At 41.5% G+C, this 21,346-nt stretch overlaps 1 protein-coding gene across 1 annotated transcript; it reads right to left on the reverse strand.

The window, feature by feature from the left end:
- Positions 1 to 190: 190 nt before the first annotated feature.
- NAA20 (N(alpha)-acetyltransferase 20, NatB catalytic subunit) lies at positions 191 to 18,819 on the reverse strand. Its single transcript, XM_027559600.1, has 6 exons — positions 18,678 to 18,819; positions 13,353 to 13,377; positions 5,339 to 5,429; positions 4,559 to 4,694; positions 1,195 to 1,340; positions 191 to 716 (listed from the first exon to the last, which is right to left on the reverse strand). The coding sequence occupies exons 1-6, from the start codon at positions 18,728 to 18,730 to the stop codon at positions 631 to 633; spliced, it is 537 nt and encodes a 178-aa protein (XP_027415401.1). The 5' UTR covers positions 18,731 to 18,819; the 3' UTR covers positions 191 to 630.
- Between the last annotated feature and the right edge of the window lie 2,527 nt (positions 18,820 to 21,346).

The following is a 21,346-nucleotide window of genomic DNA, read 5'->3' on the forward strand; positions in this document are numbered from 1 at the left end:
AGTATCTGGGAAGAATTTCATCTGCAATAAGCAGGAAGCTCAAGTGTGCAGGGCAGGGGCTGTTCACGTAAGCATTTAAACAATGCTTTGTATGTAAATGAAAAATGTGACAAACCAACCCTAAGTGATGACCTTTCTCAATCCTGCTAGCTATAGGTTTACAAATGACCATCAAAACTTCCAGAAAACATTCAGAGAGTCAACAGTGCATTTTATTATACATCTTAGATTTATACATTTCATATATGCTTTTAAAGCTTAAGTTCAATACAAAATAAAAACTGTATATGCAGCAGTGGTTCTCAGGCACAGAATTTAGGGGGAGACTGGAGCAATCATTTTCCCGAGCACACCGTGAATAGTGTGTTATGAGCCATGACAGGGGAATGTTTCCTTCTCACCTAGCTGCCTTTTTTGGTTGGATTTTATTACAGTGAACAGCTTTAGAAGGTATGATATTGCTAGCAGGAAACAAGATGACTTAAAGTTTGATAACCTATATTTTCTTGAAGTCTTTAAGAGCTAAATGATCCCCTTTTCTCCTAATAGAGCTCCAAGGTCACCTAATGAAAATAATATTGTCCATAATTCTATTTGGAGCATCATCAGCCTAAGAACCACTGCTCATGGTTATTCAATGTCTTCTGGCCTCACAGGATGAGGTAATGGTATGATGGACTTCTTCTCAGTATCCCTGGATAGAGCTTTCCTCATATCTGTTAAGAAGCAAAGTTTAATGTAAGTACCCAAATGTCAGAGTATGATTTTATATCAGATTTAAAGTGTACAGATGTTTTAAAAAACACCAAAGCCATAAGTGGTTTTGTCCCCTACTCTCCCATTTTTACCAGATTCTAAGAGAAACGTATTTATAAGTGAGACTCCCAAGCAGGAGTACACAAAACACTAACCGAACCCTAGCTGGGATTCAGCTCTTCCTACAAATGTTCTTTTAACAAAGTCTTAGTAACATGTCTGTAACAGCAAAACAACCACCGATGGTAATTAACCATTGGTTAGTTAATATAAGTTAGTTAGTGGTAGGTTCATGAAGGTAGCTTACAGGATATTTAAATACTATAGCTCAAATTTAAATATGGTTTTTTTAAGTGTATTGAAAGAGCCGAGTATTTTGGTCTATAGGATGCATGTAAACGTCCCTTCTTCCGGGACGCTGCCCCAGCGGGGACTCACCGTAAGCGTCCTCGTCGGGCTCCCCATTGCTCGCCGAATAGTACTCTATGACTGTCCTGTACACGCTGTAGCCCAGCTGCTTGTACATGTTGACAGCAACTTGGTTAGACACTCTTACAAAGAGATCAACAAAAAATCCACCCTTTCTGTAATTAAAAAAAAAACAAAAAAAAACAGAATGGGAGAAGTCCTAGAAAACAATACTGGCATGAATAGTTCCTCTCTTCATTTACAAAGGCCATCTTTACTGTCTCTGGATAAAGCTGTATGAACTTCAGAGAGGTCTTGCACAGCTTTTGTTAGATTTTTCCTAAAGGCTTAGTGGACTGATGCCAATGCAGATCTCATCCTCTTCTAAATGTTACTGTTTGTATAGAAACGCAACTGAATTTAGACTCACTTTATACACTTTCACTTTATATCCAACAGACTAGATTCTTACAGGTTTTTCATGTGTACACTCTTCTCTGTCCAAGTAACAGTTATGTTTTCTCTCAGTCCTCATACCTTCTTTTTAGTTGCTTCACTGTACAGTCAAGGATTTCCAATAATTACTAAGAGAAGCTGGCTTTAGGCATCCTGTCCCGGAAAGCATTCCGTGCATCACCTCTAATATTTACTAAAGGTTTTCAGTAAATACTTTTTGCAGGTTAAAGTTTTCCCTTTCTGTATCCTAGATTGCTTAATCAAGAGTGAATACTGCATTTTATCAAAGCATTTTCTACATTTAGTGAGATAAAAAAATGTTCTTCAGTCTATTAATTGCTAGAATACATTCTTAGGTCCGTTTGCTAAGTTTTTCTAGGACTTCTGCATCTGTTCTTTCTCATATCGCTTGTCAGGTTTTTGTTAAGATTATCTTAGCCTTAAAAAATAAGTTCCCTTTTTGTGTGTAAGATTGAACTTAGAATCCTTTTTTTTTTTTTTACAATTTTCAAGGGACAACCCTTAAATATTTAGAAATATATTTTAATGTTTTGCCTATGTTGTCTTAAAGAAGTTTTATGGAGTATGGTGACATTTATACAATCAAAACATGAAACCCACTAAACTGTATTTTAAAAGGAACTATATTTTAACATTACAGAATACATCAGTTATAATGTGCAACAGAGACCTCAGGTCGCCTTGTGAACCCTTTCTGGTGGCCCAAGAAAAAGTACGTTGACTCCTGTTATATACAATTAAATCAATTTCTGATTGTTCCAATTAGGAAGAGGCCTGTTCATACCTCTAATTATGATGATCTATTTCTTCCTATGGTTTAGTCAGTTGTTGCATTTTTAAGTTTGACTCTTACCAATATGCAGTGACTGTTTTTTATTCTAGTAATAACTATAATGTGACTTAATTACACTCTTAATTGCTTTTCACTTTTTGCTTTGGAATTTGCATAATTTAAAAAGTGAAGTGAGCGTAAGTCACTCAGTCATGTCCGACTCTTTGTGACCCCATGGACTCTACAGTCCATGGAATTCTCCAGGTGATCTATCCAACCCAGGGATCGAACCCAGGTCTCCCGCACTGCAGGCAGATTCTTTATCAGCTGAGCCACCAGGGAAGCCCAATTTAGAAAATTTCTTTCCTTTTAGTCTTTCTGTATCTTTACATGTATTTCCTGTAAATAGCGTACAGCTGACAATATTTTTTTAATCTTACTGTCCTAAGAACACTAAACATGAGGTTCACCCTATTGGTAAATTGTAAATGTAATAACTTCCCATTCCCCCTCCCTGCTACCACCATTCCACTCGTTATGAATCTTACCACCTTCGGTCTCTGAGTGCTATCATGTAGTATTTGTCTTTCTGTGACTGGCCTATTTCACTTGGCATAATATCTTTGTCTTTAAACTGGAGTTATTAGTTCCTTAACATTCACTGTTGTACTTACCTAATTACACTGGGATTCATGACTACCACCTCATTTCATGCTTTTTGTTTTGCCACCTTCGTTTTTCTTTTGATTTTTTATGAGTCAATTTTTTCTTTGGAAATATAGTTTGTATTTTTAGTGTACACTAATATATACATGTATATATGTATGTATATGCATAGGTACACACACACTCCTGTACAAATACAGGTCACTTAAATCTTAGTAACTACTGTAATGAAGATTTAGGAACTGGAAGGGGAAGGAGAGTAGTTTTCTACTCTAAAAGATAGTCTGTCCTATAAATTTTATGTGTAAGGTCATGGCTATTAGAACACATGTCCGAACTCCTTGTCCACTATAATAATAATGTCAGATAACTTTTTCAACAAGATGTGCATGCCATTAATTCTTGTGTGTAAACTACAATATTCTCCTCTTCCCTGTTCAGTCTAAGAGAACCTGATTCTGCAGAACCACCTGCATTTTTGTTTTATATTGATTTTCGTGTGGTCCTGGGGCTTTTTAATGACAGGAATTTTAAAATTCTTAAGGACTAAACTTCTTTTACAGCTTAAACAAGAATGAGCTCAAGTTCCCTCTTGCTCTCAACTTGCCTCAAGTCGACTTTTGAGGCCATGGTTACTTCTGTAAAACGCTCCACTTTAATGGAGCACATAACAAGTAACACATAACAAGTATCTGATATATAAAACAGGTCTTTAAAAAAAAAAGCCACAACGTTGGCTGTTCGAACTGTGCTCCCAGGTGGTCCAAACTCATGGATGTGCTGTAGAATATTTCAAACATTTGGGGAAAACACAGGCAAACCACTGGCTTTGTATAGTTCACAAAAACACATCACATTATATTTCTTTTGGTGACAATGTCTTTATGAAGCCAGGCTTTTAGCAATTCCTGTCATTATAAAGCCCCAGGACCACATGAAAATTAATGTGGAACAAGAGTGCAGGTGGTTCTGCAGAATCAGATTCCAAGGTTTGAGAAGCCATGCGATGCCCAGCAGGCACATCTCATTAGGAGATAACCACAGTGACTAAAATGAAATGAAAATATTTCTTTCAGTTTTACTGCTTAAAAGTATAAACTTTTCTTTAGCCTAGGACACTATGAAAAAAAATAACCGGGATGCAAAGGGCAATGCAAAGAATTAGGGAATATCTGCCAGTGACAAGAACAGTAACAGAGACCTTGAGGGCTAGATTCTGATTCCACCTATGACCCAGCTCAAGAGTCTGCAGAGCATCACGCAGCCTGCTTTAATCTTCCTCAGTGGCGAAACAGGGGCAGTAACACCACTATGGATATGTGACAGGACTGCTGTAAGGACTTGTAGAGGCTGAACATGAAATTCCTATGGAACTGCATCATGACAACATTCATCCTGAAGTAAACAACTGATCAACATTCACCAAGAGAAAAACCAAATGGTTAGAGTTCAAGAATTATTTGAAAAACAGGCTCCTACCTTTCTGAAATTTCCTCTAATAGCTCCATAAGTTTAGCAGCCAAACCAAGGCGCCGAAACTCCGGGGCAACAGACAGAGCTGTGACATGCCCGTGCCATTCTTCCCTTGCCACTGAGCCTTCTGCTTTGCCCATGACTGCCAATGAAAGACCACATCCAGTGACTAAACACGGCAACTCACACGTGGAGAAATACTGTGTGGTGCACACTTTTATCATAAAGGAAACGACCAAGCTCTGATGTTGAAGTAACACTTAAAGCCGGGGTCCCCAACCTCTGGGGACCTGATGATCTGAGGTGGAGCTGACGTAGTAATAATAGAAATAAAGTGCATAATAAATGTAATGTGCTGGAATTGTCCAAAAACCATCCTCACCCTCACCAGAAAATTTATCTTCCATGAAACCGGTCCCTGATGCCAGAAAGTTTGGGGACTGCTGCTTAAAGCCATCTAGCTAATTGTTACTCTTACTTGATATGTATTTTTTAAACGATCTACCATTTCATGTGGGTATGTATGTGTGTATGTACACACAACAGACAGTCCACAGCTCAAACTTGTGCCAGCAACATGACCAGTTCTGTTTGGGTCACTGCTGTATCCCCTGGGCCTAGCACAGTACCCAAGACAGAGGGATCAGTAAGCTGTCAAAGAGTTGAAAAGAAAAGAAAATTAGAGGCATCATGATTATATTTCCAGTTCTGTGATCAGTCTAAGAGTTAAAAACTATTTTTATCTTAATTGCTTACCCAGAAAAGCACTAGTAGTGTTATACTTACTATAACCCATTAACTCGCCTCCAGGGGCCTCTGCGACGATGAAGTACTCTGGCCAGTGGGCAAGGTACTGTAGGTAAAAAGGAATCCCATACTAGAGACTCGTTAAGGAGGATGCAAAGTAAGGACAATCAGAGTTCTTCACAAAACGTGTTCTGAAGTTTCCTTTAAAAAGCATATTGTTCATCCCTAGCCAAATGTATGATTTCTGCAATCAGTTCATTACATGAAATGTTTAGGTTAGCACTAAGTTTCAAGAAAACTGCCTGAATATGTAACCTCAGATGTGAATGGAGACATACCATCCAAGAGTGGAGAACCAGGACCCCCAAGTTCTACAGCCTGTCTCCCCGGCTCATACTTTGTCTAGACCCCCCCTCCCCCGCACAGCACTTCCCCATCACCTGCCATTCCTGTCTACTGTCCCCTTACAGTGTGAGTGTCACCTGCCCTCTCTCCCTGGTGCTGGGCACACAGTGCAACCTCAGTATGTTTACTTCTCCCTTTCTGCACTAGGAAATGAATGACGAGTGCCTTCATTAGCTTCAGGCATGGGACAGTGAAAATAACTGTAATTTACTTCCAAAGGCTACTTAAACCCAGTTCGTCCAGTCCACTGATTCAGATTCTGCATTTTTAGTAATGCAAAAAATAAAAACCTGATGTTAAAGTGAATGCCTGAGTACTTGGCTCATTACTTAGCTCTTCAGCCCTGCTGTCCTGCTGAGTTGTACTCATTTCTGTACTTCTCAGTATTAACTTGGAGGTGCAGTTCTATAAGGGGACACCATCAGGCTTTTTTTAACTTTCTGGAAAATCTTTTTGTAAATTCTTCAAACTCCCCTCTGAAGGACAGCCTTTATTCTGTCTCTTAAAACATAACCATTAACATGGAAGCACAAGTCTTTCTGCCATCCAGCCACTGACACCATAACCATCTCTTCTCTGGCTATTGAAGCAGCCCCAGGCACTAGCTTATGGACCATGAAGCCCTGGCAGGCACCTCACCCGGTTTATGGGACTTTTGCCAAAAACTACACATAACAGGAAGCACACCCTGTAGGCTGATTCGCACTGTGATGCTTTGCCTAATACACAGTGAAAATTTTGTCATTAAAAATTCTCCAAAATCCTTTCACTTTTTTAAACAGCAGTCTTTAACAGGTCATAATCTTTTCAATACAAATGAAAATTGAGGCTTTTTTGTTTTTGCTTTTTTCACTCAACTTTGTTTCTGATATTCAGCCCTATTGTCACCTGTTATAGTTGATTTTTACTGCTGATAGTATTCCACTGACATAACTCAGCGACAAACATTTCCTGTAAAGAGCCAGACAGTAAATATTCAAGGCTGTGTGACCCATATGGTCTCTGTTGCAACTACTATGAAAGCCACAATAAATCCTAAAGGAACTTCCCTGTGTGGAAAAGGCCACAAACAGGATCAAGAAAATTATGAATGGGAAAGCTCACAGGTACAGGCAAAAGAGGTAAAGGTAGGAAACCCTCCACACACAGATACAGTATCAAAACCAACACACGTGAGAAGAGTACAGGATATTGGAAATGCATCAGAAATTGAGACCAGCAACTTAAAACAATCCTGTGGGTATACAGACAGACTGCTGTATCAAAACCCCATGGAAACCACAAACCAAAAATCTACAATAAAGACACACACAAAAAAAGCAATCCAAACACAACACTAAACAGAGACATCAAACCACAAGAGAACAAAAAAGGAAGGTAATACCTACAAAAACAAACCCAAAACAAGAAAGTGGCAGAAAGAATGTGTGTCAATAATTACCTTAAATGTTAATTTAAGTTAAATTAAATTTAACTTATATATAAAGTTAAATAAACTTGCTCAAAAGACACAGACTTGCTGAATGGATACAAAACAAGACCCATATATATGCTGTCTCCAAGAGACCCACTTCCAATCTAGGGACACACACAGACTGAAAGTGAAGGGACAGAAAAAGGTATTACATGCAAATGAAACATCAAAAGAAAGCTAGAGTAGCAATACTCGTATCAGACAAAATGGACTTTAAAGACTGTTACGAGAGACATAATGATCAATCCAAAAAGACGTATACATGCACCCAACATAGAAGCACCTCACTATATCCTGCAAATGATAACAGAGAAAGAGAAATCAACAAAACGACAGTGGGTGACTTTAACAAGCTGCTTTCATCAATGGACAGAGACAAAACCAATGAGGAAACACAGGCCTGAAATGACACATTATACTAGACGGATTTAACTGATATTTATAGAACATTCCATCCCAAAGCAGAATACACTTTCTTCTCAAGTGCTCATGGAACATTCTTCAGGATAGATCACATACTGGGCCACAAATCAAACCTTGGTAAATTTAAGAAAGTTCAATCAAGCATCTTTTCCGACTATAACACTATGAGATAAGAAATCAAATACAGAAAAAATAAAAAATACAAACACATGGAGGCTGAAAAAATATTTACTAAACAACCAATGGATCACTAAAGAAATCAAGAGGAAATCAAATACCTAGAGACAAATGACTGTAAGAACATGACAGTCCAAAACCTATGCTGCTGCTGCTGCTAAGTCACTTCAGTCGTGTCCCACTCTGTGCGACCCCATAGGTGGCAGCCCACCAGGCTCCCCCGTCCCTGGGATTCTCCAGGCAAGAACACTGGAGTGGGTTGCCATTTCCTTCTCCAATGCAGGAAAGTGAAAAGTGAAGTTGCTCAGTTGTGTCCTCCTCTCAGCAACCCCATGGACCATGGACGGCAGCCTACCAGGTTCCTCTGTTCCTGGGATTTTCCAGGCAGGAGTACTGAAGTGGGGTGCCATTGCCTTCTCCACCAAAACCTATGGGATGTATCAAAAGCAGTTCTAAAAGAGAAGTTTGTAGCAATATAGTCTTACCTTAGAAAACAAGAAAAATCTCAAGTAAACAATCTAAACAAGTAAACTATCAAGTAAAGCAACTAGAGAAAGAAAAACAAAACCTCAAAATTAGTAGAAGGAAAGAAATCATAAAGATCAGAAAAGAAATAAATGAAAAGATCGATGAAACTAAAAGCTAGTTATTTGAGACAATAAAATAGATAAACCTTTAGCCCAAACTCATCAAGAAAAAAGAAAGCTCAAATAAATTAGAAATGAAATAGAAGTTACAACTGACACCACAGAAATACAAAGGATCATAAAAAACTTACAACTATATGCTAATAAAATGGACAAATTCTTAGATACAATCTTCCAAGACTGAAGAAATTGAAAATATGAACAGACCAATCACAAGTACTTAAACTGAAACAGTGATTTTAAAATGTCCAACAAACAAAAATCCAGGACCAAATGGCTTCACAGGTGAATTCTATCAAACACCTAAAGAAGAGTTAACACCTATCCATCTGAAACCTTCCCAAAAATTGCAGAAAAAGGAACACTTCAAGCTCATTCTATGAGGCCACTATCACCCTGATATCAAAATCAAAGATACCACAAAAAAATAATTACAGACCAACATCACTGATGAACACAGACACAAAAATCCTCAACAAAATACTAGTAAACCAAACCCAACAATACATTAAAAGGATCATACACCATGATCAAGTGGATTTATCCCAGGGATGCAAAGATTCTTTAATAGCTTCAATCAATGTGATATACAGCACATTAACAAACTGAAGAAAAACCAAAGGATCATCTCAATAGAAGCAGAAAAAGGTTTTCACGAAACCTGACACCAGTTTATGATAAAAAAACTGTCCAGAAAGTTGGCATAGAGGGAACTTAACCTAAACCTAATAAAGGCCATATAGGATAAACCCACCAGAGAAGGCAATGGCACCCCACTCCAGTACTCTCGCCTGGAAAATCCCATGGACAGAGGAGCCTGGTAGGCTGCAGTCCATGGGGTCGCTAAGAGTCGGACACGACTGAGCAACTTCACTTTCACTTTTCACTTTCATGCACTGCAGAAAGAAATAGCAACCCACTCCAGTGTTCTTGCCTGGAGAATCCCAGGGACAGGGGAGCCTGGTAGGCTGCCATCTCTGGGGTCGCATAGAGTCGGACATGACTGAAGCAACTTAGCAGCAGCAGGATAAATCCACAGGTAACATCATTCTCAATGGTGAAAAGCCAAAAGCATTCCCTCTGAGATCAGGAACAAGGCAAGAATGTCCACTATCACCACTTTTATTCAACATAGTTTTGGAAGTCCTAGCCACAGCACAGAAGAAAAAGAAAGAAAAGGAATCCAAACTGAAAAACAAGTAAAACTGTCACTACAGATGACATGATACTACACACAGAAAATCCTGAAGATGCTACCAGAAAACTACTAGAGACCGTCAGTGATTCTGGTTAAAACTGCAGGATACAAAATACACAGAAATCGCTTACATTCCATACACTAATGATGAAAGATCAGAAAGAGAAATTCAGGAAACAATGCCATTTACCATTTACATCAAAAAGAAAAAAAAAAATCACCTGTGTATAAGCCTACACAGGGGACAAAAGACCTGGACTCCGAAAACTGTTAAGATGCTGATGAAAGGAATCAATGACAGATGGAAAGATACACCAAGCTCTTGGACTGGAAGAATCGATACTGTCAAAATGACTCTACTACCCAAGGCAATCAGGTTCAACTGCAACCCCTATCAAATTAGCAATGGCATTTTTCACAGAAGATTTTTTTTTTTAATTTGTATGTAAACACGAAAGACCTCAAAGACCCAAAGCAATCCTAGGAACAATGAACAGAGGTGGAGGAATCAGGCCCCCTGACTTCAGACTATACTACAAAGCTGCAGTCATCAAAACAGCATGGTACTGGCACACACACACACAAAACACCATGGAGAAATGACAGTCTCTTCATAAGTGGTGCCAGGGAAACTGGACAGCTACATGTAAAAGAATGAAATCAGAAGATTCTCTAACACTATACACAAAAATAAACTCAAAATGGATCGAAGACCTAAATGTAAGATACTATAAAACTCTTAGAAGAAAACACAGGTAAAACGTTTTTTTTTTTACATAATCATGTCAGTATCCTTTACAGTAATCAAAATAAATGGGACCTAATTAAACTTAAAAGCTTTTGCACAGCAAAGGAAACCATAAAAAAAAAAAAAAATGAAAAGATGATCCACAGAATGGGGGGAAACTATCTGCAAATGAAGTGACTGAGGTGGTTAATTTCCAAAATATACAAACAGCTCATGCAACTTTGTGTCAAAGAAATAATCCAACAAAAAATGGGCAGATATAAATAGAATTTCTCCAAAGAAGGCATACAGATGGCTAAAAAGCACATGAAAAGATACTCAATATCCCTAATTATCAGAGAAAAGCAAATCAAAACTACAATGAGGTATCACCTCACAGTGGTCAGAATGGCCATCTTCAAAAAGTATACAACAATAAAATGCTGGAGAGGGTGTGGAGAAAAGGGACCCCTCCTAGGGAATATAAACTGGTAGGGAGAACAGTATTGAGGTTCCTTAAAAAACTAAAAATAGAACTACCATATGATCAAGCAGTCCCACTCCTCTGTATGTATCAGGAGAAAACTGTTCGCTGCAGCACTGTTTATAAGAGCCAAGATATGGAAGCAACCTAAATGTCCATTGACAGATGAATGGATAAAGATGTGGTAAACACATACAATGGCATATCACTCAGCCATAAAAAATGAAATAATGCCATTTGCAGCGACCTGGATGGACCCAGAGATTATCATACTAAGTGAAATAAGGTAAAGACAAGTGTCATATGCTATCACTTTTATGTGGAATCTAATTTAAAAACTGATACAAAGAAACTTACTTATAAAACAGACTTATAGGTATCAAAAACAAACATGGTTACCAAAGGGAAAACATGGGGTGAGAGAGAAATCAGGGGTCAGGTATTAACATACACACTACTATATATAAAATGTGTATGTGTGTAAATAACCAATAGGGACCTACTGTATAGCACATGGACTTCAACTCAATAATTTTCTGTGATAACCTATATGGGAGAAGACTCTGATAAAAGAATGGTTTTATATATATAACTAATCACTCTGCTGTACACCTAAAACTAACACAATAATGTATATCAATTACACTCGCGTTTTTTAAAAGGTCATAAAACAAGAGGGATTATTATAAATATATATTACAGATACGGTCAGTTTTAGATATTTAAAAAACCTGCTTCCATTCTTCTATGATGTTCTTTAAGTAAATATACATGTTTTAAATATTCAATTATTTTCTTGTGCTGAACTGACCTAAAGGTTCAGAAAATTGTAACAAGAATTTTATTTTTTGATTTCAAAGTTTTAATAAAGTTTTTACTACAAAAAAAAAGTACACACACGAACACACACCCACATATTCTTGATTTCTACTGCTGGTGTACACATGCTACTGATTTTTTAAAACTTGATCCTGGTTCTAACATTGGTGAACGTTCTTAAGTTGTTCTTTTTTCGATCGTACTATCAATTGTAAATGATGATAGTTTTATTTCTACCTTTCTCGTCCTTATACTTCTTCCTTCTGGAAGTTTGGTCAGTTCCTCTAGAACTATGTTAAAGGGTAGTAGTGACAGTAGGCATTATCTTATGCCCAATCTTGAAAGGAATGTACCTTAATTTCTCACTCAAGTATATAATGCTTGCTGAAAGTTTTAAAATATAAAACCTTTACCAAATTAATAAAAGTCCTTCCAGTTCTAGCTTGTTACACATTCTTACCATAAAAAAGCACTACACTGTAAGTCAGCTATATTTCAACTAAAAAAAGAACTGTGAAAGTCAAGGACTAGACACAGTGTATAAATTATTCCCCAGTAAAGCGTTATTTACAAAAACAGGCCCCTGCATATTAGCGTGCCCACCCCTGACATAAATGCCTCTATTGTTATTTTCAGGTTCCAGGAAACGCAATTACCAGGTATTCATGAGTAAAGTCCTTCAAGAGACTAGCTTTTGAACATTCTCATAAACTGCTCTGTCACTAGCAATTTATGAGAATACTCCCCTCACCTCACCTCCATCAGCCTTGAGCTTCATCACTGCTTGAAATCCTTGATAGTTTGATAGATAAAACATGGTACATCATTTTGGTTTTAATTATCATGTCTTTTAATTGGTGAGACTGAAGTCTTGAAATTTTCATAGCCTCCTATATGCCCTCTTGGTTAAATGATCAATTAACACTACCCCACAGTGGACATAGCACATAACCCAGAAATCCAACTCTGTGTTTCAAGCTGTTGAGAATGTAGGAGTTCTCTATTCAGGTCAGAGGACCCTAACTTCGCACATCCTTGCCCATGTTTCTACTGGGGACCATGACAGATACTGCTAATTGTTACCTAAAATCGTTTTTTTCCCCTTTAGCAACCAGCCTGAATGTAAACCCCGGCTCATCCCAGACTGTTCTAGATAGGTGTATCTCGAGGCAGGTGCTGGTCTACAGGGCAGAGGGCTGTGTCACACCTCCCAGTGGTCCCCTTGGCTTCCCCTCTGCTGATCGATGCTCCTGCCAGGAATGCGGATGAGATGCCATAGACTCTGGAAGCCAGGGTCCCCTGGGTGACACAGTGGTCCCAGGGCAGAGCCCGGTGTCATAGGATGTCATGGAATCGCCCGGGTCTGATCATCCTCTTGAGGCTTTGTTCTTATCAGACAAAAACAGCCCCTCCTGCTGAAGTCACAGCTTTCTGCTGCTCACAGTTATGCTTACTACTGAGGGGCAGGGGATTGTATTGTTCTTGATTTATGAGGTCATTATATTAGCAGCTTGTCAGCAGATGTAAGATAACTCTTGTTCCCAGTTTTTAGTTTCTTTTTAATTGCCTTTAATGTTGTTGATGATGTTTCCTGACCTCCAAGTCTTAAACATTTTCAGTGTTCAAGTCTATTTTTTTTTCTTTTCTCTATTTTGCTTACTTTTGGAAGCCTTTATTTAAACTTTTTAAAAAAGGATACAGTTTCTGTAAGTGGATCCAAGTTACTAAAAGAAACAAGAGAAATGTCAACAGTAAGCAGTGTTTACAAAATCAGTTTAAATAGGCCAATTACAACTAAAAATAACATGCATAGGGAAAACAGACATGTTAAGTTCACAACTTTAACCAACTTTTCAACTAAGAAAGACGGTTTAACCTGCCTAATGACCATATTGAGCCATCATCACAGTCACTATAAAGACACCCGTACATTTTCATTTAACTGCTTCTTTACAAATTACTTTACAGTTAATACATCATCAAAACATTCTATCTTCTTTTTTTTTGGCCACGCCTCACCATGGCTTGGAGAATGTTAGTTCTGCAACCTGGGATTGAACCCATGCCCTAATGCACTGGGAGCACTACGTCAACCACTGGATCACCAGGGAATTCCCTACAATTTTCCATTTTCTAACAGTAAACTCCAAGTGGAACTGGTGACCAACCTGGGGTGTCAATCACAGACAGGGCTACACCAGCCTTGCAGCATGTGCCAAGGGCCGGCCCTGCCTTACCCCACCCTCTCAATGTGGGTGCTCTCACTCCGGGGCTTCTGCTCCCCACTGCCCCTGTTCTCATACCTTTAATTTTGCTCTCAGAGGAATACTCCTTACCCGGCTCTGGAGCTGCTGAGCAGCTGCCTCACCAGCGTGTCTGGCCACAACACTCCCAAATCTGCATTTCTACACCTGCCCCCCTCCAGAGAGCTCTGCCCCTCACTTTCCTATTCAGTCAGTGGAAGCACAATCCTGGCGGAGCCCGGAACAGCGCCCTCAACCCCTCACACATGCAGTCAAGCTCGTCCTCAGGACCTTTAGGGACAGCAACGGTCACACTGCGTTTCTGGAGACCAGCAAACCTTAGTGCCCCTTTCCCCTCCAAAATTACTAAAGACCCCAAGACTTAAATCTATTGGTATTTAAAAGTGTAAGATATTTGTTCATTTTAAAAAAAATCAGTTAAATATTAATGTGAATGACTTTTTTAAACCAAAAGTCACTGTTTTCAAAAACAAAAGAAAATTTAGTAACAAGAATGTCATTATTTGAACAATTTTACGTATCTTTTTACTGTCTGGCTTAATAGAAAACAGTTGATTTTTCATTTCTGTGTCTGCTATGCTTTCTGTTAGATGATCACACATCTATAAGACTCCACTTGTGCACTAGTGAGAAAATGAGAGTAAAAAAAAGCAATAAAAAACAAAAAACCAGACTTCTCTGGTGGTCCAGTGGTTAAGACTCTGTGCTGATAATGCAGGGGGCCAGGGTTCAATCACTGGTTGGGGAATTAAGATCCCACATGCTGCGCGGCATGGCCAAAATGTTTTAAAAAAACCAAAAACCTTAGTTTTATCATGAAAATGGCTCTGATCCTGCAGAACCCCCCAAGCAATCTTGAGGCGCCCTTGCCCACACCCAGAGGATCACTGCTCTAATCGAGTACAGGACTCACTCTCCGCCCTTCTCAAGACTACTTTATACCCTCTCCTGTCTCCTCAATGCTCCCTCTTCCAGCTCAGCTGCTTCTGATTTCAGGAAGAAAACACAACTCTAAGAAGAAGCTTCACCAAGGTTCCAGCATCCGCCCCACCTGCTCTCTACCTGCTGCCTTGGACCCAGGCCTGGAGTGCAGGTGGGCAGGTCCCACCACCTCTCAGGACCCAGAAGCCTGCTCCCCTGAACGAAATGGACAAACCTGCTGCACACTAGGCCATAGAACACGTGACACAGTCCACAGCTCCGCCCCCCTGACATGCTGTCCCTTCTCAGCCTCCAGACCCAGCAGCAGGGTTTCCTCCTGCTTCACTGGACCACTGTGTCTCCTTTACCACATGATGCCCTGGGAGCCATCCTGGAGCCTTTTTTCCTGTCCACACTCATCAATGAAGTCACCGAGCCACCTGGGTTTAACACCATCCATGCAGCGTTGACCCCCAAGTTTCTATTTTTAGCCCAGACCTAAACTTGAAATTCCCATGTCCAGATGCCTGGCTGACTTCTCTACCTGGGGGTCTGAGCACCCTCTGCAGAGCCCATGTCCAGCGCTGGCCTCTCCAAGGTCGAGCCCTGTGACTCCGACCTGGTGTTCTCACACTCCCACTTGCTGCTTGGGCCACACTGGCAGCCGCCTCCACCTCCCTGACTTTGTGTCTGAAACAGGAACCAGTACCCATACTACTCTGCCCATAATACCCATGCCCCCAAAGCCTACACACTCCCCCATCCCCATCTTCCTGCAGTGACACCTTCCCTGAAACACCTCACCCAAAGCCGAATCCACATGTACTTCCTATTTCCCTTTCCTGCTCTCATTTTTCCTTGTTTACTGAACACTTAAGTTCTATCTTACTTTCCCCTCTAAAATGTAAATTCTGCGAATTCCCTGGCAATCCAATGCAATGGTTACGTACAACTACAGCGACTTCGGCTTTCAATGACTTTGGTTTTCATTGCTGAGGGTCCGAGTTCAACCCTTGGACTTGGGGAACCAAGAACCGACAAGCTGTGTGGTGTGGCCAATTTAAACAAATAAATTGTAAATTCCATAAAGATAACATTTTTTGTCTGTTAACTACTGTCTCTTCAGTACTGGCAGGCATAAAATATTTTTCCAAGGATAAAATATTTGCTGTTGACGGCAATGTTTCCACATCCATTGCTTCTTTCAGTTACTACTGCAACACCCTACCCCAGTGATTCTCCATGTTCTTGACAGAACCGCCCTAATCAAGGTGAGAAACAAGGAAGAGAGGAGGGAGAGGAGTCCCCCTACTGGCACAGACTGAAGAGGCCTTGACAAGTTAGATGACTCTGACTATTGTTGTTTAGTCGCTAAAGTGAAAGTGAAGTCGCTCAGTCGTGTCCAACTGTTTGCGACCCCATGGACTGTAGTCTATCAGGCTCCTTCATTCACGGTATTTTCCAGGCAAGAGTACTGGAGAGGGTTGCCATTTCCTTCTCCGGGGATGTTCCCAACCCAGGGATCAAACCCAGGTCTCTCGAATTGCAGGCAGATGGTTTACCGTCTGAGCTACCAAGGAAATTAATACATTTAAAATAAGGGGGCCTAAATGTCCTACTTGAGTAGTGGGAGAGTAACCATGGAAACCAGTCCTGCCTCCCTCCGCATCCTACAAACAAAAACATCGGCAGTAGTTGTTGATCCCCAGGATAAAACCAAAATGTAAAGAAAAGGACTAGAACCTCTGGTGAGTGAGCGAGTGAAAGTCGCTCAGTCGTGTCCGACTTTTTGCTAAGTTTAGTCACTAAGGCGTGTTCCACTCTGTGACCATGGACTGTGACCCACCAGTCTCCTGTATCCATGGGATTCTCCAGGCAAGAGTACTGGAGTGTTTGCCGTTTCCTTCTCCAGGGGGTCTTCCCAGCCCAGGAATAGAACTGGCATCTCCTGCACTAGCAGGTGGACTTCTCACCACTGAGCCACCACGGAAGTCCTCATAATTAATCTTTAATTAACAGTAATTTTGAATATATACCTTTTTTGTTATACAAACGCATGATGACTTACACAATGTGGAGATTAAATAAATATGTGTCGATTTTCTCTGCCTGTTGACAGGATGTTTTGTTGTACGTAAATGGTCAGGCTTATTCTCCTTCTGTTCTATTCATTTTCATATAAAAGTGTGGGCCCTTCCTCAGTCTTTGGTTAAAAATGACTTTCTAGGCAGCTTTGCCTCATCCATTCTTGAAATGTCAAAGCACACTGTCACTTCCCGGGTCTGTGCTTCTGAAACCCAAGCCTTCATCAAGTTATCATCTCTGGGCCATTGCCAAGACCTCCTAAATGGCTCACCTGCCTGGTACACCTTCTCCAGTCACCCCGAGACACACGGCCCTGCAGCGGACAGCTTAGGGGTCCTGCGAGGCCAGGAATGAAGAACCACCAGACCAGACCCAATGTCCTTAAGGAGTCTCCTTGCTCAGCCCACTCCCACACAGGGCTCTTCCACCTGAGCCATTCCTCTGAGCTCTCAGCTCCTTAGCTGACTCACGCCAAAAAATGGGAATGAGAAGGGCAACTACTTCACAGAGGTGTGAGAAGGAAAGGGGTTACTCCAATCTTCCCTGTAGCTCAAATGGTAGAGAGTTTGCCTACAATGCAAGAGAGTGGGGCTCGATCCCTGGGTCGGAAAGATCCCCTGGAGAAGGGATAGGCTACCACTCCAGTATTCTTGCCTGGAGAATCCCATGGACAGAGGAGCCCAACTGGCCAGTCCATGGTGTCGCCAGTAGTCGGACACGACTAAGCTGCTACTACTACTATAGCTACTAAGGAGTCACTCCGGGGCCAGGCACAACGAGACTGAACGCAGTCGCCTCAGTTAATCTGCTCCGACTGAGAGAGGCCCCCAGAAACCACCTCCGCCCCCAAAAATGGGGCACAGGTCCAGTCTCACAAGTTGCTCTGACCTCGGAGTTACAGAATCCGGCTCCTACAGTTAATCCCCGCCCGAGCGTCGGCCGCCCTGCAAGGCAGCGGCTTCCTCCTCCAGCACCCTCTTCCTCACCACTGTCAACAGTTACCCATTTTCTGAGACTCAGTCCCTCTGTGAACGTTTCTAGCGAACTCTTCTCAGGTTCTTTCCATCCTCCTGACACTTGGACCTGAACTACCTGGTCCTTTTTCAAATAATTGCCTCGGGATCTTTAAAAGTGGATCTGGGATTGGTGAGGTGGGTGGATAAGATGGGCTGAAATGTGATGAAGCCAAAGGAGTGAAATGGTAAAAAAGTGGGAGTCCAGCTGGTAGCCTACAGGTGTTCACGGTAAAATTCTATCAAGCTTTTAAGCGCTCAGAAATTTTCATAATAAAACTTAGGAAAAAAATAATGAAACCTGCAAGTCACAGAGCCTGACTTAAGTCGGACGAAGGACCAGGAACCCCGAGGACCGCCCCTCGCCCCATCCCGCAGCAAGTGGTACCCCCGCCGTGACGAGCAGCAACAGTAACGAGGAGCGCAAAGGCGCCGCGCCGGGCGGCGGCCAGTGTTACCCTGCGCGGATACAAGGTAACCGCGCCGCCGCCGCCGGGCTCCGGCTGCCGCGCAGGGCGGGGGACGCCGGCAGGAAGCGGCGGGGAGCTCGGCTCGGCACCCCCCGACCCTCGCCCGCCGTCCCCTCAGGCCCCGAGAGGCGCCCGCACTGCAGTCAGGGCTGCGGGGACACGGCCACCCGGCCAAGGTCAGCGGGGCCGTCCGGACGTCCCGCCCGGCTCCCTCCCAGGGCTGCCCCGGGGACGCGCCGGCCGCCGCCGGGCCCGAGCGTGCCTCACTCACATGTTGTTGAAGCGAAACAGGTCGTCGCACGTAAAGGCCCGGAGCGTGGTCATCGCGTCGCCGCGGCCGCGGGAACCCGTTAGCGGAACCACCACACTCGCCCCGCCGGAAGTTGTCCGGCGCGGATGCCCCAAGGCGGCACGGGGGGAGGGGGCGGTGCAGAGAACTACTTCCGGGCCACGAGTTGCTCGGCAACGGCGGTCGCGACTTTGCGCCCTCTGGAGGCCGCAGCCGGGAACGCTTGTAACGTCTGGGGTTTTCCGAGGATCTTCACGGTGAGCCCCGGAGAGAAGGAAACAAGAGGCTGCCGGGGGTTAGGAACCCAAGGCAGAAAAGCAGGGTTCAGGATCACTTTGTGCCCCTGGCATGTGAGGAAGGAAGCCCAGAGGGATGGGAGAACTCATGGTCCAGAGCGGCCTGTCCCAGTGATGCCAGCCGTGCATTCGACTGCAAATTTTCTAACATATTTCACAACATAAGAGAAAGGTGGAATTAGCAGCATTATTATTTTACCCAGTATATAAACAATATTGTTTCACATGTAATCAACTTTTAAAAATTCTAATAGAATGCTTTAATTTTTTTCTTTTTTTTTCTTTATGATACTAAGCCTTAGAAATATATTTGCAGCATATTTCAACTCGGGACCTAAATTGTCATAGGCAATTCTTGTCCTGTATTTAGAGTTCATAAAATGTATGATTAAAAAGTGGATTGATATACCCACATTGTTCCAACCATGCTAAGTTTTCAAGTAGCCTTTTAAAAAAGATAAAATTGTGATTCTCATACAAACATAAAATGCACACGTTAAAAAAACATTTTAACTCATTCATTATGAAAGAACCACTAAGATGTTACCATGGGTTAAAAGGAGAATTTAAACTGCAGAAGGCAATCAGGAAAGCTGAAATGTGTTTCTAAATACATGTACAGCATATCTATTTACTGTATCTCCTGGCCATGTACCATGCATTTGTGTTTCTGTGGACAGAAATCCTTTTTATTACTGTCCATTTTCTGCAGCTTACAGAGTTAACCTGGATGCGTGTACCTGACAGAAAGCCGAATCTTTTTTTTTTTTTTTGGTAATTTCCAAATGAACTGAATTAAAACTAAATAGATTACTGAGCGCCAAAGAAATAAGAGTACCCAAAGATGTCCTTTACGCTTAAGATATATATTATATTACGTCATATACGGGAAGATCCCCTGGAAGAGGAAATGGCAACCCACTCTAGTATTCTTGCTTGGAAAATTCTATAAACAGAGAAGCCTGGCAGGCTACAGTCCATGGGGTTGCAAAGAGTTGGACATGGCTGAAGCAACTTAGCACACACACACATCATATATAGTAAATATGTTTTCAACATCTTAATGAAAATCATTGAAAAGTATTTTTTATTATAAGCTTCCATTTAGGGCACTACTGTCTCTTTGTAATGAAAGATATAATGATCTTTGTCATGGTCTTTGTCCCTTCTGCCCTAGTCTCCTGATTATGTTGCTTGTAATATTGTTACTTTTCCGAACTTTCATATATACAGCTGTGTTACATCTATGCATCTCCCAGTTGCTTGATTTCTTCAGTCTGTAATTGAGTGGATATCATGCTCATTGCCACTTTTTGTTACAATTTCCTCATTCCATTCTTCATTTTGATTCATTTATGGCTTGGCTGGGTTTCATTACAGTATTTCCTTTTCCCTCTTTGCTTTGTTTTCCAGGGGCCCTGTGGGGCTGGTCCTCTACTCCCAGACCTCTTTAGTCTGTGAGACGCCTGATTAGAATATTGGCTGGATATTCATGGATTCCCGTGTTCTCTCCCCGCCAAGAACTTTGTACACATCATTATTCCGTTGTTTTCGGGTGTTGAAAGTTTCTAGGGGAAAAGAGTAAGGCCAGCAGGGTTTCTGTTTTCCCTTTTGCGGGTGACTTAGTTTTTGTACTGAAGTGGGATTAGTCAAGACACTTCCAGAAAGAAAACATTCTTAAAAGTGCATACATTTTAAACCAACTAAATCTTTGACAATTTCAGCAGTTTTAACACACACACAAACAATAGTCAAAGTTGAATCACTCCCACATAACCAGAGACAGCCTCTCTGGAAAAGTTTGGTAGGTTTCTTTAAAAACTAATGAGTTGGTCAAAAAGTTTGTTTGGGTTCTCCTTTAAGATGAAAAACCCAAAAGGACTTTTCAGCCAACCCAAAAAATATGCAATTACTATATAGTCCAGCAGTTGCACTCCTGGGGATTTATCCCAGAGAAGTGAAAATGTATATATACACAAAAACCTGTACACAAATACTTAGATCAGTTCAGTTTAATCACTCAGTCGTGTCTGACTGTTTGCGACCCCATGGACTGCAGCACGCCAGGCCTCCCTGTCCATCGCCGTCTCCTGGAGCTCACTCAACCTTATGTCCACTGAGTCAGTGATATCATCCAACCATCTCATCCTCTGACGTCCCCTTCTCCTCCCGCCTTCAATCTTTCCCAGCATCAGGATCTTTTCAAATGAGTCAGTTCTTCGCATCAGGTGGCCAAAGTATTAAGAGTTTCAGCTTCAGCATCAGTCCTTCCAATGAATATTCAGGACTTATTTCCTTTAGGATAGACTGGTTGGATCTCCTTGCTGTCCAAGAGAATTGTCATGGTTTGCATCG

Source organism: Bos indicus x Bos taurus, chromosome 13 (genome assembly GCF_003369695.1).
Source record: "Bos indicus x Bos taurus breed Angus x Brahman F1 hybrid chromosome 13, Bos_hybrid_MaternalHap_v2.0, whole genome shotgun sequence".
NCBI classification, from domain to species: Eukaryota; Metazoa; Chordata; class Mammalia; order Artiodactyla; family Bovidae; genus Bos; species Bos indicus x Bos taurus.